Source organism: Sminthopsis crassicaudata, chromosome 1 (genome assembly GCF_048593235.1).
Source record: "Sminthopsis crassicaudata isolate SCR6 chromosome 1, ASM4859323v1, whole genome shotgun sequence".
Lineage (NCBI taxonomy): Eukaryota > Metazoa > Chordata > Mammalia > Dasyuromorphia > Dasyuridae > Sminthopsis > Sminthopsis crassicaudata.
This window is the reverse complement of record NC_133617.1, coordinates 8,894,930-8,911,504: the sequence shown is the minus strand read 5'-3', so window position 1 is coordinate 8,911,504 and position 16,575 is coordinate 8,894,930. Positions and strand designations below refer to the sequence as shown.

General features: G+C 49.9%; 1 protein-coding gene across 1 annotated transcript; it reads left to right on the top strand.

Annotated features, from left to right (window-relative positions):
• The first annotated feature begins 4,093 nt into the window (after positions 1-4,093).
• On the top strand, positions 4,094-15,665 carry LOC141557060 (uncharacterized). Its single transcript, XM_074292157.1, has 7 exons — positions 4,094-4,161; positions 6,097-6,325; positions 6,642-6,765; positions 12,876-13,051; positions 14,579-14,658; positions 15,062-15,163; positions 15,439-15,665. Exons 2-7 carry the CDS (start codon positions 6,104-6,106, stop codon positions 15,614-15,616), a joined length of 882 nt encoding a protein of 293 aa, XP_074148258.1. The 5' UTR covers positions 4,094-4,161; positions 6,097-6,103; the 3' UTR covers positions 15,617-15,665.
• The last annotated feature ends 910 nt before the right edge of the window (positions 15,666-16,575 follow it).

Here is a 16,575-nt window from a genome sequence, read left to right as displayed (position 1 = left end):
CAGAGGGAACTTGAAAGAGGGGGTTCGAAGTGAGGGTATCCTAAGTATAAGAGGTTTGAGGGAACAGCCCAAACTAAAGTCTCTAGACACTGCCAAATACTGATTAGAGTCTGGATAAATTTGCTTTTCTGTCCCCAGGGCCACTTCAGATAATCCCAAAACATTTTATTTGAGTTCAGGAGGGAAGTTAAAAGTGAAATAGGAAAATAGGAAAAGTAGAATAACAACCTGATTTTAAAAATTTTTAAAGGAGGGAGGGGGGGATAATTTGGAAAAATGAATACAAGGGATAATATTATAATATATATATATAATAAAAAATTATTAATAAAAAAAATAAAAAATTTTAAAAGCCTGATGATAGACCATGTCAAGCCAACTTAATAGGCTAGATACTGGCAGATTACTTCTCTGCTTTTTGGGGATGTCTCCTCAAGTAGCCCTGTAGGAACTATGCCTGTTGGGTCAGGCATGGCATGGACCTCCTTCTGTCCTTGGACGAGGTGCCCATGCTGTCCCCGAAAACTGGCAATTAGACAATGGTGTTAAATTATGGGAAACACAGTTTGCATTCTCCATGACCAATTGCAAATAAAGGAAGATACAGGGAAAAGGGCTCCAGATGGGGCCACCATCTGCGAAGTCCTTCTCAAAGTCTGTGTTCTCCTCTGTTCATCTGCCCTCACGCAGGTGCCAGAACTATTGGAAGAACCTCCTCCCAGGTAAGCCTTCCAAACTCAACTATCTCCCCCCTCCATCTAAACCTCAGTTTTCTTCCAGACCGAACTTCCTTCCTTGTAGATCTGGTCAGGGCAGTCTTCTGCTCTGGGGTCTTCAGTGGCTCCCAAGTAGTTTTGTCTGGCATCCAGGGCCCTCTACCTGCTGACATTTGCTGTTCTGCCTCATATCACTCCTCCATAAACCAATGAAAGAAAGTGGACAATTCTGTGAACTCTTAAGAAAACCAGTATTCCTCCAGCTTCCACCTGGACATTCTCCAAATCCATAGCTGGCTTTGGTGTGTGGAAGCACAGGAGCCACAGAGCCGGAAAGGATTGAGAGAACATTAGGTTCTCTGATTCTCAGCTGTGGCCAGGAGCACCCAGGGATATTCCTAAGGATGTGAAATCTTCGAGGGAAACCTAGCAAGCGACCATTGAGGTATTTCATCTAGCCCAGGGATCAGTGACAAAAAATAACTGCTACACTAAGGGTGCTCAGAACCAGGAAAATTTGGAAGCCCTGGATTGAATCTCCCCTCTTCCCCCATTATTTTTCTTGTATTATGAACTTGAAAACCAACAAAAAACATGATACAGCAAAGGACAGGAAAAGAGGATTGCTTATGAAACTGGGATGGGAGAAATGTTTCTTTTCGGACTTTATGTGGTAAATAACTGCTGCCAAATAGTCATCACATGCAGACATTATGAAGGTAAAAACCCCAGATTTTTAACATTATGCACAAGCACAGGCTTCAGGGAGACTGGAAACAGTCAGGAGGATTCTGACAAGCCTTCTCCTGGGCAAAATTCCATCAGTTTAATAGTGAAATAATCCTTTTACCTAGTGAAATCTTGTCCACTGCCTTGAAGTCATAAGTTAGAGAGAAGACAGATGTAAGCCTACACTTCCTTCAATGTCATAAAAGCTGAACAAATTTAAGTAGTCATAACCTCATATAAGGTTGTAAGCTAAGGAAACAAAGCTCATCAAACAAACTCTATAGAGAAACTGAGTCAGTTTATAGCTTAAACTAGAAGTTTCCTAAGGATGTTTTACATGTCTCCAAAGAATCAGGAACAGTTGAGATTCTTCCTCTGGCTTCTTATCTAAGGAAAGCTTAAGGCTGTAAGTAAATTTGTATATCCCTTGGGACTGGTTTTGGTCAGGTGAGATACATATTAACCAAAAAAATTCAAGAGGAATAAAAGGAAATCAAAAATCCCCATAACGAAGCTGTGAAATCTTTACTGCCTACAACTTTTTAAAACTGTATGCTAAAATTTAGGGTGGTAGCTGTCCTTGCTTGTGTCCCCTTCTGAATTCCCTTGTTTTCTAAATATTTAAAGTATCTTACTAAGTCTTTATTTTTCAATTTCATGTCAATCACTCCCCTTTCTTTCCTCCCCACCCACCCCATAATAATGTTCTCTTGTGAACTGAAAATTAAGTGAATGTCCATGAGTTGGGGAACGGCTGAATGAGCTGTGATATATGAATGTAATGAAATAGTATTGTTCTATACGAAATGATGAGCAGGCTGATTTCAGAAAAGCCTGGAAAGAGTTACATGAACTGATGATGAGTGAAGTGAGCAGAACCAGGAAGACATTGTACACAGCAACAGCAAGATTATTTCCTGATCAACATCACGTGGCTGTTTTCAACAATGAGTTGACTCAGGCAATTCCAATAGATTTGTGATGGAGAGAGCCATCTATAGAGAGAACTATGGTGACTGAATGTGAATCAAAGTATAATATATTCATTTTTTTTCTTTCGCCTTTTGATCTGATTTTTCTTGCACAGGATGATGAATATTGAAATATGTTTAGATAAAATGCACAGGTTTAATCTACATCGGATTGCTTGCCATCTATTGGGGGTTAGGGAGAAAATTTTGAAATACAAGGTTTTGCAAAGGTGAACATTGAAAACTTTGTGCATGTATTTGGAAAAATAGCTAATAAGATTAAAAAAAAAATGTTCCCTTGTAACCAGTAAGTTTAGTCCAACAAATCACACAGTGGCCAGACTTGAAAAGGAATGCCTCATTTTGATCCTTCCCCAAGCAGGAAGCATGCTGCAGGGTCTTAAGTTTCTTATGGTTGTTAGGGTGTCCATATGGTCATTACTGTTCGTTTGGGGTCATAACCATTGATGGGACCTCAGAGATTGGGTCCCTGTGTCCCTTCCCTCATCCACTAAAATCTTTCTCAGCTCTTTAGGGAGGCAGGCAAGCAGTAAAGACCAAGAACCTACTACGTGCCAGAGACTGCACTAAGCACGGAGAATGCAAATGCACAAGGCAAACTTTGCTCTCCAGGAGAACCCGGGCTAAAGGAGAAAGGCAAACTACTGAATTGCACCATAAATGGACAAGGATCCTGAATAAGAGGACAGTGCAAGGGGAGGGGCTGCCATTTCTCACCTCTTCAAGCTCACTAGGTCTGAGCTGGGGGGTCGCCGGGGGACGTGCATACAGTCAGTCAGACTTGGCAAGTGACTGGCTGTATGCAACGAGAGAGGCTAGGTGCCCAGCTGGCATCAGTGAGCGCCGGGCACTTTGGAAAGGCTGGGAGAGGAGAGCCCAAGATGGAGGCTGCGCGGCTGGGAGATGGGACCGCTGCAGACCCGGAGACCTCGGGGCGGGGACAGCATGCCGGGGCATGGAGAATCGGAGGCAGGAAGCTCACAAAAACCTAGAAAGGCAAAAAGGACGGGGAGAAAGGCAGCCACGGGGTCCAAGAGGGCAGAGGAGCTGCACGAGAGTGCTCCAAGGACTCGGGAAGCCAGGGGGAGCTTGGAACATGGGGCATTGGGACAGGGACAGCGCCGGAGAACGAGCGTGTTCTAAGGGCCCGCTCTGCACTGCCCCGCGCACGCTGACCACGTGCAAGGCGCTCTCCGAAGGAAGGCCCAGCAGCCCGGGGCCCAGCCTGGCTTTCTCCGAAGGCAGCCAGGAGGGACCCGCGCCGTTCTCGGGGCAGAGCCGCCTTCTTTGGCGGGGGAGCTCCAGGTTTCCTTCCCTCCCCAGGCCTCACGGGCTCCTTTGACAACGGCGGCTTTGGGTGGGCTTGGTGAGTTGTAAGCTCCAGGAAGGTAGGACAGCGGCTTCCCCCAGGAACGCACCGAACCTCCAGGTAGCGCATCTACAAGAATTTTCCCGAGCCCCGCCCCTCTTTTCCCAGGGACCCGCCCCCGAATCCCCGCCCCACGGGAGAGGCGGGGCGAGAATGTGGGCCCAGACCCTGGGGCATTGTCTCGAGGCCGTCCCGAGCCCTGATTGGGCGCGCTCCACCACGTGAGCGGGTACTCGAGCGGGATTGGCCGGAGCCCCGAGGGGCACTTCAGGGACCCCCAACGAGGAGGTGATTCAGGCCGAGACAGTCTCCGTGGAAACACAGGCCTCCCCTGCGGCAGTGGGTGCCCGAGCCGGTGCGTGCCGGCCTCAGAGAAGGGGCCCCGCCCCCTGACCCTTCCCTCCTCTTCCTCTCTTGGCCTATCCCAAGACTGACAAGACCTCTCCCCTGCATCTCCTTTCCTCCCTAACCTAGAATAAGAAAGGCCCCGCCCCCGGCCCCCTCTCCTTTCTTCCCCTCCCCCCATCGAGAGGCCCCGCCCTTCCTCAGAAGCCCCGCCCTTCCTCTGTTCTTCTCTTGCGCTCTCCCCTCCCTCTCGAAAGGCCCCGCCCCTCTTCCTTCCATAAGAGCCCCACCCCTCCCGGGGAGAGGCCCCGCCCCTTCTCTGTTCTCCCTTGAGCTCTTTCCCCCTCACACCCACCCCGCCCTTCCTCCCTCCCCCTCCAAGAACTAAGCGTCCACCAGAAGCCCCGCCCCTTCCCCTCCCTCCAGATCTCTCCGTGAGGAGAGAGCCCCGCCCCCTCCTCCCCTCCCGTCCCTCCTCATGGTGGCCCCGCCCTTCCTTCCCTTCCCGCCCTCCTCCTCCCCGCAAGGGCTCCCCTCCCCTTCCCTTTCCTCCCACCTCTCCCCGGGGTTCTCTCGCTTCTCCCCGTCCCCCCTGTCCCCCCCCTCCTCCCCAGCCTTCACCCCAGCCACCTTCTCCCCCTCCACCCTTACCTTCGTGCCCACGTCGTCATCCCCCCGGCACGCGTCCTCTCCATCCCTGACCTTCACCCGGGCCGCCCTGTCCCCGTCCACGCTGGCCTTCGCCCCGGCCACCCTGTCCCCGTCCACGCTATCCTTCGCCCCGGCCGCGCTGTCTCCGTCCACGCTGACACTCGCCCCGGCCACCCTGGCCCCGTCCACGCTCTCCTTCGCTCCGGCCGCGCTGTCCCCGTCCACGCTCTCCTTCGCCCCGGCCGCGCTGTCCCCGTCCACTCTGGCCTTCGCCCCGGCCGCGCTGTCCCCCTCTACGCTCTCCTTCACTCCGGCCTCGCTGTCCTTCGGCCCGCCCCCCCTGCGCCCCGCCCCGCTCCTGTCCTGCTCGTCGGCGCAGGCCCTGGTCCCCACGATCGTGGTGCCGGCCCCGGACTCCACCACAGCCAGCCCCTCCTCGTCCACGCTGACTTTCGCCCCGGCCTCGCTGTCCCCCTCCACTCTGACCTTCGCCCAGGCCTCGCTATCCCCGTCCTCGCTGACCTTCACTCCGGCCTTGCCCGCCCCCCGGCCGCCCTCGCCCGCCCCGTCCCGCTCGCCGCCCTCCTCGCTGGCCCTGTCCCCGGCGCTGGCGCCCCCGGGTCTGTTCGGGCGATCCTCCGGCCTGCTGGCTCCGCCCTTCCTGGCGGCCCCGCCCCTGCTGCCCTCGCCCCCGTCGTCCCCGCGTAACCGCCGCGCGCACTCCCCCGCCCTGCTGCGCCCTGCCTCGCCGTCGGCGGGGTTGCTGGCTTTCTTCTCGCCCCCGCTGCGCGGCGCCCAGGCCCTGCTTGCCCCGCCCCCGGGCCGCTCCACCCAGCTGTCCGCAGCCTCGTTACTGCTGCCGTCGCCGCCGCCGCCCTCGGTCACGTCCTCGACCTCCTCCCCGCCGTCCTCGCCCCGGCCCTCGGGGCCGCTCCGACCCGTGACCCCCTGCCGGCCCCGGCCCTTCTCCATGCTGCCCCCGCCGCTGGGCGCGGCCTCGGGGCCCGCAGGCCCCTCGCCCCTGCCCCTGGGAACCCGACCCTTCTCGTTGCTGCCTCCGCCCCTGGGACCGGCCCTGCCCCTGCTGCCCCCGCCCCCGACCTTCGGCCCCTCCCCACCCGCGCTCCCACCGCCCCCCACTCCTCGGGTCCGCCCCGCGCCCTCCTCCTCCGCCCCGTCCCTCTCTGGCGGCCCCGCCCCCCGGCCCCGCCCCTCCCCCGGGCGCCGGCCCCGCCCCTCGGGCCCGCCCCGTATCTGAGCCCCGGGCCGGCGGCGCGCATGCGTGTCGCTGCAGGGCGGGCATGGAGGTCCTGGACGAGTTCGACTGGGAGCACCCCATGACCTTCACGTTCTGCGAGCTCATCTCGGAGGAAGCCTTCGAGCGGCAGGCCGTGTCGTACACTGAGCGCTCCCTGCGACGCCTCTTCCGCCACATGGAGCGCAACCCGGCGCTGGGGGAGCGCGTTGTGCGCAAATGGAAGCAGGAGGAGCGCGAGCGGCGAGGCCTCATCTCCTACCTCACGGTGGGCGGGCGGGCGGGGCCTCCAAATTCCAACTATCGGCCCGACCCCCCTCCCGGCCACAAGGGCAGGGAGGGGGCAGGGCCTGGGGACCCCTCCCCCCACTAACGGCCCAGTTACTGCCCAAAGAGCAGGGAGGGAGTGGGAGCCTGGGGGCCCCTCCCCCCACTATCGCCCGACCCTCCTTCCTTCCCTGAGAACGGAGAGGGGGGAACCCGGGCATTCCAGAGCCCCGAGGGTGGGGGAGAGGAGTCATGGGGACCCTTCTCCCCACTGTCAGCCTCGCTCACCCCCCCTTATCTCCTCCCCGCTGGCCCAGGGCAGGTTCTTCCAAGCCCTCCAGGGAGACCTCAATCACTACAATACCGTGGGGGCTTTGGAGCTTCAGCAGAGGCTGGAACATCTGAAGAAGAGGATGCAGAAATTGAACAACTATGCCCAAGGTGACGGTGCCCGGGGCCTGGCTGCCGCCTCCCCTGCCCTCCTCCACCTGGGGAGGAGTTTTCAGGCAGGAGGTCAGACCTGGGAGAGCCTTGGGAGTGACATGTAGACTCTCGGGTCCCACCTGGTGTTCTCTGGTCTGCAGAGCAATAGGGACCTGCTAGGAGCCTCCCCCCCCAGCTCATTCCACCTTGGGATAGCTCTCGGTGTAAGGACATTAGCCTTTTATTGATGCAATTGCTCTGGCCCCTCATAGTTTATTGAGCCTTTTGGAGCTAAATAGACCCGGGTTAACCAGGTGATCCCCAGATATTTAAGGGGAGCAGTTGTACCTCCCCTGTCTCCCCATTAAATAGCCCTGTTTCTTTCACCTGTGCCTTAGACGGCATCATTGCAACCCTTCTGTGGTTTAGATGAGATAATTAATACCTTAATTCAGAAATGTTAAAAAGCTTTTTTTTTATGTCAGTTGCTATTATAATTTCAAGACCCCCCTCACTACTGTGGCTTCCCTCCTCTAGACAATCCCTATAATTTGCCCTTCCCAGAATTCTCTTGTGTTTGGGATTCTGAGCAGCCTCTCAGTATTGTCATCAAAAAGACTATTAGTTCTCCCCGATGTTCTCCAGACACTTGGGTTTTATTTTTTTCCCTATCTGAGTTAAGTCAAACTCCTGAGCTTGGGCAGCCTCTCGGAGGGGACTCGCTGTGCCCTAGAGTCACCTTTGAATGGGAGCAACTTCTCTGTCAAACCCTTGATATGGACGACCTGGATTGTTCAATAAGGATCACTGCATTGTACATTTTGGAGCTGGAAGAAAAGTCAAGTCACCTACAACCCTTCATCTTACAGATCAGGAAACTGATGACTTCTTTAAAGAGAGGGATACAAAGGACGTTTAAGTTTGGGGTACTGAAAAGAGTGGGTTCAGACTCAGAAAACCTGGGTGTTTTTCCTGACTTCAGTACTTGTCAAGAATGCTCTAGAAGGGGATGTTGAAGTACCGGTTGGACTAAATAACCCCTTCTAGATCCCTCTCAGTGATTCCTTGAAGGTGATAGAAAGTGCTTTGTAAGCCACATCATGCTGTATAAATTTCTGTTGAATTAATTTGATAGGTTATCTCTGAGCAGGTTAAATTTGAGGTCCTGGATCCCAACTAGTAAAAGATCACGAGAATAATTTAATGCAGCCTATAACAGAGGTGAGGGATCTTTTTTAGAGGCTAAAAGTCGCTCCTAAGATTCCTTGGCAGGCTGTAGAATGTCAGGGAACATGGACGTTGTATGTGTAGTCAGTACACCATTGATGAAACTGTGAATCGTTTGATCCCTCCTGGAAACAATTCGGAACTGTATTAGAAAATTTACTAGATAGTAAATACTTCTGACGTAAAAGTGCTATTACCCCAAGGAAGTCGAGACAGAGAAGAGGTCCCATATATGTAAAATCTTGGCTAGCTCCCTGGAGGCTTCAAGAACAGCCGCAGTCAGGAAAATCCTTGGTCTTTAGAGGGAGAAGTGGAGACAGACAAACTGCCACAGACTCGCCACCAACCTTTCTCCTCCTAGTCCTGCCGAAAAGTGAGTCTGACTCATCTCACACCACCCTCTAATCCTTCCTACGATTATCTGTATAACCAAACATGGAGCCAGCTGGGAACTGTGAGAAGAGCCATTTTTCCAAAAGGATGCTCATAGAATCATTGTCCAATAGGTAATTAGCCTTAACTGCTTGGTTGTTTGATTCAAGCACACCTTTTAAGAGTTTCAGCCCTTTACATATATATACACTTCTTGTGGAAAGCCAAACTTAAAAAGAGAGGGTGCTCATTGGTTTGGAAGTGGCTGAACAAATTGTGGTGGAAGATGATCACCTTGCAAAAATTAATGGCTGAAGAATGAAGTAGAACCTGGGAACACTTGTTTAAAGGAATCAGATCCAGGAAAACAATTGCACAGTGGCTACGGTAAAAGAAAAGAGAACCTTGAATGACAATAGAAGTGAGATCTGCTATGATCAGTTGCAGAGGGGAATCTATGATGAAGCAGACTTCTCTTTCTGAAAGAGAGGGGAGTACAGGATGAAGCAGCTTGACTTTGACGTGTTAAAGACCATGCTTAAGAGAAGGGGCAGGTCAACTCTCCAAAAGCCTCCACAGCTGTGGATCATAACACTTGAAGGAGTTGCAAAGCAGCCTTTGTTTACACAGATGTTTCTTGTGTACTGGGAATGAAATAAATTTGAGGCAGAGGGAAGAGGAGAGAGGTCAGACAATGCAACTGCTTCTCAGTCTCCTTTGTATCATCATCCTCTAACATGAAGAGATGCATTCTGCAGGGCTGAGTTAGACCTACAGCAATCACTGGCAGGTGTCTCCTGTATCCCAGCATTGACAAGTCTGGGGAGGGTGCTCACTGTGTCTATGTGTGTGTTTCGTTGTGCTGTACTCTAGCACTCTTGTTAATTCTACTCTGTTACAAAGGAAGGCCTTATAGGGGTGGGAGTATCTTTAGGAAGGGACAACATCAGTAACACATTTCAAAAAAAGAAATCATCTCTCTGATTGAATAACAGTGACAAGGACACTGGTCTTCAAGATCAGTGTGAGAGTTGCAGTTGCTGGACAACTTTCCATTTGTAGTATTTTCAGTGACATGATTCTCCAACTTCAGTTTCTTCTGATGAAGCTCTGGATCTCTGACTCAGGAAATACTACAGTCTCTAAGAAGGAAGATTGTAAATTCCCTCCTCATCCTCCAAGGTTAATAGAGAAATGTATGGTAGTACCAGTGGAGAACTCAAGTGGCCAAGAAGCATCAGAAAAGATGTCCTAAAAGAGTTGGGCCAGTTACATAGGAAAATGGAAGATTAATTAGGCTGGTACTTCACGTGGTCCATGACTATTCATTTCAAGACAAAAGACCCTCAAGGAAGCCTCTTAGCAAGGAGGATGGACACCTAACAGAGAACTTATGTAAAGAAATTGGCAAGAGAACATTCATTCATTAAGTGCATCTTGAGTGTCAAGCCATGTGCTAAGTGATTTGCAACAACTCTAGAAGACAGGTGCTGTTACCTTCATTTTACAGTTGAGGGTACTGAGGCAGGCAGAAGAGATGTAGTGACCCCATTTGAAAGTGTCTGTGGTTGAATTTGAACTCAGACTATCCTGATTTCAAAAGGCCCAGTGGTCTGTGCACCAGCTCGCCCTAGATGCCACTTGATGGGCATACTTGAGTGGGCTAAGATCTACATTCCTGAGAAGAAAACCCATGTCGAAGTTCTCTCAGCCTCCCCTGAAGTATAAGTGCCCTTGGACAGTGATTTCACCCTCCACACATCAGATTGTTACTTTGAAAACTAGTGGTGATCCTTCCTTTGCCTTAAGGGGCAGCTGTGAAGACTCATCCCCTTGTAAATGGGAGTAAGAGAGGAAGAAGAGTTCTTTCCTATTCTCGGCATTCTTTCCCCAATCTGGCTGCAGGCTGCCAAGCATCTTTGCTTTTTACCTTGGACACTTCTCCCCCTGCAGAGAACCTGAGGTAGCTTTGGAGGAGGCCTGTGACACTAGTATAGGAGAAGGTGGGAGCCAGAGCAGAATAAAAGGAGATCTGCATTGTTGGTGGGAATTTGTCAAATCCCAAAAAACCAGTAGTGGACTACCCCTAAGTTTGAATGAGAAACCAACTCTAGTCTTCCTACCTATCCAGTTTTCTTCCAGGACTCCTCTTTTCATTCTGGCTCCAGCCATCCTTGTTCCTCCCAGAATGTGCCTTCCTCCAGAATTTGTCTCGTTTGCCTGCAGTGCTCAAACTTAGCCTTTTAGAATCTCCACTTTCCTTGAATTTCAGCTCATAGGCCATTTTTGGAAAGAGGCCACACAGCTGCTAATGATTTCTCTTCTAAGGTTACCTTCCATTTACTTTGTACAGATCTTTTGTAGGCCTATTAATGCACACATATCTCTATTAGAATGTGAGCTTCTTGAAGGCAAGAACTTTTTTTTTTTTTTCTATCAGCCAATAAACACGTATTAAGTGACAGCCGAGTACCAGGCCTCTTAAGTAATGGAGATATAAAGTAAGAGTCCCTACTCTAAAGGAGTTTACGGTCTAATGGAGGAGACAACATAAAAACTATGCACAGACCATATATGAGATAAATTTGAAATATTAAACAGAAGGAAGGTCATATAATTAAGGACAACTGGAAGAAGTTTCCCATAGAACATGGCCTCTAAAATTTTTTCTACTCAAGACCTCTTTCTGCCCCAGAAATTTTAAAGTGGAGCCCAGGGATATAAAATTGATATACAAATCAAAACTTTGCTGAAGATAGATCATAATTTTGTGATTCCCACAATCAATTACAGAATTAAAAAAGGTTTTGTCACAGTAGTGGGATTTTAGCTGAAAATAAAAAGAAGTCAGGAGATAAAGAGGAGTAGGGAGAATATCTCAGAGATGAGAGAAAGGCATTGAAAATGCATGAACTCAGGACACGGAATATCTTATTCATGAAACAGCCATGCCAGTGTTGTTGGGTTGCTGACCATGTTGTAGGGTATAAGGCATAAGAAGACTAGAAAGATGTAGGGGGGGCAGGTTAGGAAGAGCTTTGAATAGCAAACAGGATTTTATATTTGATGCTGAAAGTGATTTGGAGTCCGACAATTTACTTAATATCTCCAGCACTTAGCACAATTCTTGGTATGATGTTTTGAGCCCTGTCTCTGGAGCAGAAATCCCTCATGCTTTGACCTGTATATATCACATGGCTATTTGAGAGCATCTTGAACAGTAATTAGGATTGCTGCTTCAGGGCAATTTGTAAGCCCACTCTAGCTTGGGAGTCCTATCTGTTGATCTGCAAGGAGGAGGTACATGGAAGAATCAACTCAGAACATGGAAGTTGCCCTTAGAGATAACCACTGACCCAGGATAAGGAAGCTGGTTGGAACAAAGACTGATGCTAACTTTGTTACCCGTTATATAAACTGACTTTTCAGGAAGTGATCTTTGCCAGATCAATGATGTTGGGGGAGGGCTGCCTTGTAGGTTGATGGGTGGGATGAAAAACCATGATCCCAATTGTAAAAGTCCTAGGAAAACCAGTCCCATTTTATTCAATTGTTAGTCTGTATTCCCAGGATTCAAAAAATTGACATTCTCCCAGCATTTGTTCATCCTAATTCACTTTTCTGCCATTCTTCGAGATTTGCAAACTCCTTCAAGATTCTTGAACAAGTAGCTTGTTCTTCTTGGGAATCCCAGGTAAGCAAGTGGAGATTCTTTTGAGGTTTAATGGCAGATTGAAGATTAGAAGCCATCTATCAAATTCAAGACTTGTCTAAACACCATTTAGACAAGCACTCTATGCCAAAAGTTTTCTCACCCACTCTTAAAATTCCTCATGAAGAATGAAAAGACCACCACTGTCAGATTTTTGAGGGGTTGTCAGATGAAAAATGGACGAACCTATGTGGCAAAAACTAGGTGCAGTAGACAGAAGACAATGAAGTAGATTAGTCTTTAAGGAAAGAGAAAATCTTTCAGGGCTGCCCCCAAAGGAATAGGCTCTTCTCTAGGCCCATGTGGGTTCCTATGCAAAAGAGGAAGTCTTCAGAGCTAAGGCTGCCCACTTCCAGATGACACAGAGGCCAGACCAGAGTCTCCAAAGTCCCTTCCAATTTGAGATTCTGTGATCCTTTGCGGGTGTACATGGGACACTGGTAAATGATGGAGAGGTTTACCTTAAAGGCAAACCAGAGCAGTAAGCAGAAGTTTCAAGGCACTGTGTCATCCCAAGGATGAACTTCTTTGGCATGGGAGCTATTCCAAAGTTAGCATGGGTTGTCTTGGGTGGTAGGTAGTTTCCTTTTGCCTTAAGTCTTCAGGTAGTGGTAGAAAATCACTGATTGAGGGTTTCTTCTCAAGAATAGTTGGTTTTAGAACTCAAAGTTGGGATTCTGTTATCTCAGAGACTCCCTCCAGTTTATTCTAGAAGCCTATAAATCTATAGGGCCCCAGAGCGGAAGCTGAAGGTTAGCTCTGGGCACCTCTTTCAGAATACAAACATGCTAACTCTTAAGTGGTTGTCTTATCACAGATGCAAGGCAGAAGAGAAGGAAGAGGGGGACTTACAGACTAGATCATTCCCCTTCCACGGGGGGTAGTATCTTGTCCCGATCACCAGTTGTCACAACCACTTCCAACCAGCCAGTCATTCCAGTTACATTCATGCCCAGAGTCTTTGGTCCTTTTCCTCCTCTCTCCGATGAGCAGGTTGGTTTCTGCTATTCTCTGCTTTTATTCTTTGCTAGGGACAGAATAACAATCCATAAAATTCTTGGCAGTCGGACATATGTATTAAGATTATCCCTGATAGGTATAAAATGCAAAAGAGCTGCATTTGGGTCCAAAAAGACCAACTGCACAAATATATACACCATGAGGGAAGAGATGACCATACCAGCTGAAAATGGGATTGGTTGGGGGGGAGTCTTAGTGGATTAAAGGTTCACTATTTCCCCAGTTGATAAATGATCAAAGGATATGAACAGACAATTTTTAGATGAAGAAACTAAAACCATCTATAATCAGTATTGATTAGAGAAATGCAAATTAAAACAACTTTGAGGTACCACCTCACACCTATCAGATTGGCTGAGATGACAGGGAAAGATGATAAATGTGGGAAAACTCGGATACTAATACATTGTTGGTAGAGTTGTGAAATGATCGAGGGAGCAATTTGGAGGGTTATCAAACTCTGCATATCCTTTGATCCAGCAGTGCCATTACTGGGTCTGTATCCCAAAGATCATAGAAGAGGGAAAAGTATCCCACATGTGCAAAAATGTTTGTAGTTCTTTTTGTGGAGGCAAGGAAAATGCCCATCAGTTGGGGACTAGCTAAGTTATGGTATATGAAAGTAAGAGAATATTATTGTTCTATAAATGATGAACTGATTTTTAGAAAGGCTTAGATATACATGGACTGATGCTGAGTGAAGCAAGCAAAAGCAGGAAAACGTACATGGCAACAGCAAGATTGTGCAATGATCAACTAAAATAGACTGCTGCTTCTAGCAGTTCGTTGATCCAAGGCAATCCCAACAAACTTTGGATGGAAAATTCCATCCACATCCAGAGAGAGAACTATGGAGATTGAATGTAGATTTTTTTTTTCCCCCTGAGCCTGGGGTTAAGTGACTTGCCCAGGGTCACACAGTTAGGAAGTGTTAAGTGTCTGAGACAGGATTTGAACTCGGGTCCTCCTGAATTCAGGGCTGGTGCTCTATCCACTGCACCACCTAGCTGCCCCTGTAGATTTTTTTTTTCCTTCTGGAACACGAATGGCCATGGAGCCCATCACTCCACTTTTTCATATGAAACAAGCCCAGAGAGAAAGGAAAAGCAAGTCAGTGGCAGAAGAGGCTGTGCCTCCAGTGTCCCAATGACTCAGAGGTCACTGCATTACTGCCCCCTTTAATGTGAACTTTCTTAAGTTCCATTTTGTTTCTCCTTTCTTCCTTTCTTGGGGGCAGCTAGGTGGCGCAGTGGACAGAGCATCAGCCTAGAATTCAGGAGGACCCGAGTTTAAATCGTCTCAGACACTTAACACTTCCTAGCTGTGTGACCCTGGGCAAGTCACTTAACCCCAGTCTCAGGGGGGAAAAAAAATCTCCTTTCTTCCTTTCTTGTTCAATGAAACTGCTTAGGCAGAGTCACTATTCTGAACAATCCAGTCAACCAAACAGTACTGCTAGAAGGCCCAGAAAGGTCAGGAAATCTCTTTTGTTTCCAACAGACAGAGACATTGGCTGGTCCAACCTCTGAAGTGAAGGTCATGCAGCTAAACTGGACAGGACTGTCACCAGCACCTAAGAGGTAGAGGCATGGGGGAGCCCAGGACCCTAGAAAGAGCCAAGGAACAGGGGGAACAAGCTCTAGTTCTGAGGTAGAGGGGAGAGTCTGGGGAACTAGCACTCTGGACCAAATTGAACTAACATCAGAGCTAGAAGCGTGAGAACAGAGAAGATCAGAGCGAGATGGAACTTGGAATATCAGAATTAAGAGGGATCTGAGCACATAGAATGTCAGAGCTGGGAGGGGCCTTAGAACAGGGGATGTCGGAAGTCAGAGCAACATCTTGTGGTCTAATTCCCTTGTTTGGCCTACAAGGAAACGGGACCAGTTAGGAGAAGACAGGAAGGAATGGGGGGAGGGGGGCTCCTGATCAGCCTGGATAGCTAAATCTACCTCCCTTCCCTAGTCTTTTGTCTTTCAACAGAATGGTTGATCTGACTCCCTTGGTGCTGAACCCTGGTGGTTTTCATTCTTCCCGGCTCTCTGGAACTCCTGCCCACAAGCTCCAGTGCTCTGGCTTTCCCTGGTAAGCCCACCTCAAGGTGCAGGGCCCAGCCAGCGAGCTGCCCAGGCCAGAGTGTCCGGCCGCCTCAGAGCCCTGGCCACCAGTCTTGGCGCCTAAGAGACCCTGGAGGCCACGCAGCCCCTCCTCCCCCTTGATGCCCCCCAGAGGGCTGCCTCCAGGTGTCAATCGAAGCCTTTCTGTCCATGTGAGGCAGGCCAGGCCTCCCCACACCTTCCGCCCAGATGCTCCCCTCCGGGCCTGTGCCCCATGCTAAACGGGAGCCCTTCTTTGAGCAGGTCTCCCGGCCTGAATCCCACCACCGATCCTGAGGGCTCGACCACAACAGTGGGGAACGCCTCTGTCTTCACCCCCCCTGTGCTGCTCAAGTTCCAGCCAGTGCAGAGGCCTCAGGAGGATCCAGAGAGTGACTGTGACAGCAAGAGCTTGGATTCTCCCAGGAGTGCCCCTCAATGACGTCCCTTTATCACTCTGAACTCAAGAATGAATAAAGCTCTCCATGGAACCCACTGCCTGTCATTTGCCCATGAAGGCCCGTATTTCTTCCTGGGCTTCAGAGAGGGCAGGGGCTCCCCTTTGGGGCTTGCTCCCTGCAGTAAGACATGAGGGGAACTCTGAAAATGTCCCAGGGAGGTCTGGGAGGGTGGAAAGAGCCCGGGCCTAGGTGGGGCCCTCTCTGCCAGACTCGGGGCACCCTCTGTCAAGTGTATGTGGAGGGGATGGGAGAGGGAGGAGAGGAGCAAACTCTCAATGTCCCAGGGAGCTCTCTGGTGACTTTGGCGACCTCAAAGATCTCTCGAAGCACTAAATCTGTGAGCCTGTTTCTCTTTGAGGAAGACCTGCCCACTCCAGCTGCTTAAAAGGAGCACCGCTCCGGCTTCTGTGGTGCCGAGCACGGGGACTTGTCAGGAGCGGAGAGGGCATCCTGCTGGCCAGCAGCGGCAGCCGAGCCATCCCGGTGAGTGGAGGCCCCAGCCCGGGTTCTGGCCACCTGCTCCGCTCTGCCTTTCTTTCCCAGAGGTGAAGAGAAGTGATCCTGAGATGGTGCTTCCTAGTCTTGGCAGCCACCTTGTGAACCAAAGAGCTCCTGTAGCTCGCTCAGCAGGAGGTAGTCTCTGAATTAATTTGCTGGAGGAGATGGCACTCTCAGGCGGTCGAGCCCTAGTCTTAACTGGCTTGCTATAAGATGCTCTAGGTCTGAAGTAAAAGGGAAATTGGCCTGCTCAGTAGTCCTACAGGATTTTGTAGCTTGATCCTGGAAGTATCAATCTTCTGGGAAAACCTAATAGGGATTATGGGGTATTGATATTTGAAGTATTAATGCACATTGATGAATTTTCTGTGGGCGTTTCTTTTGGGTCAATAAATAGTCCTGCTATTCCTGAGCTGAGTTATATATCGAGCATCTTTCTAAA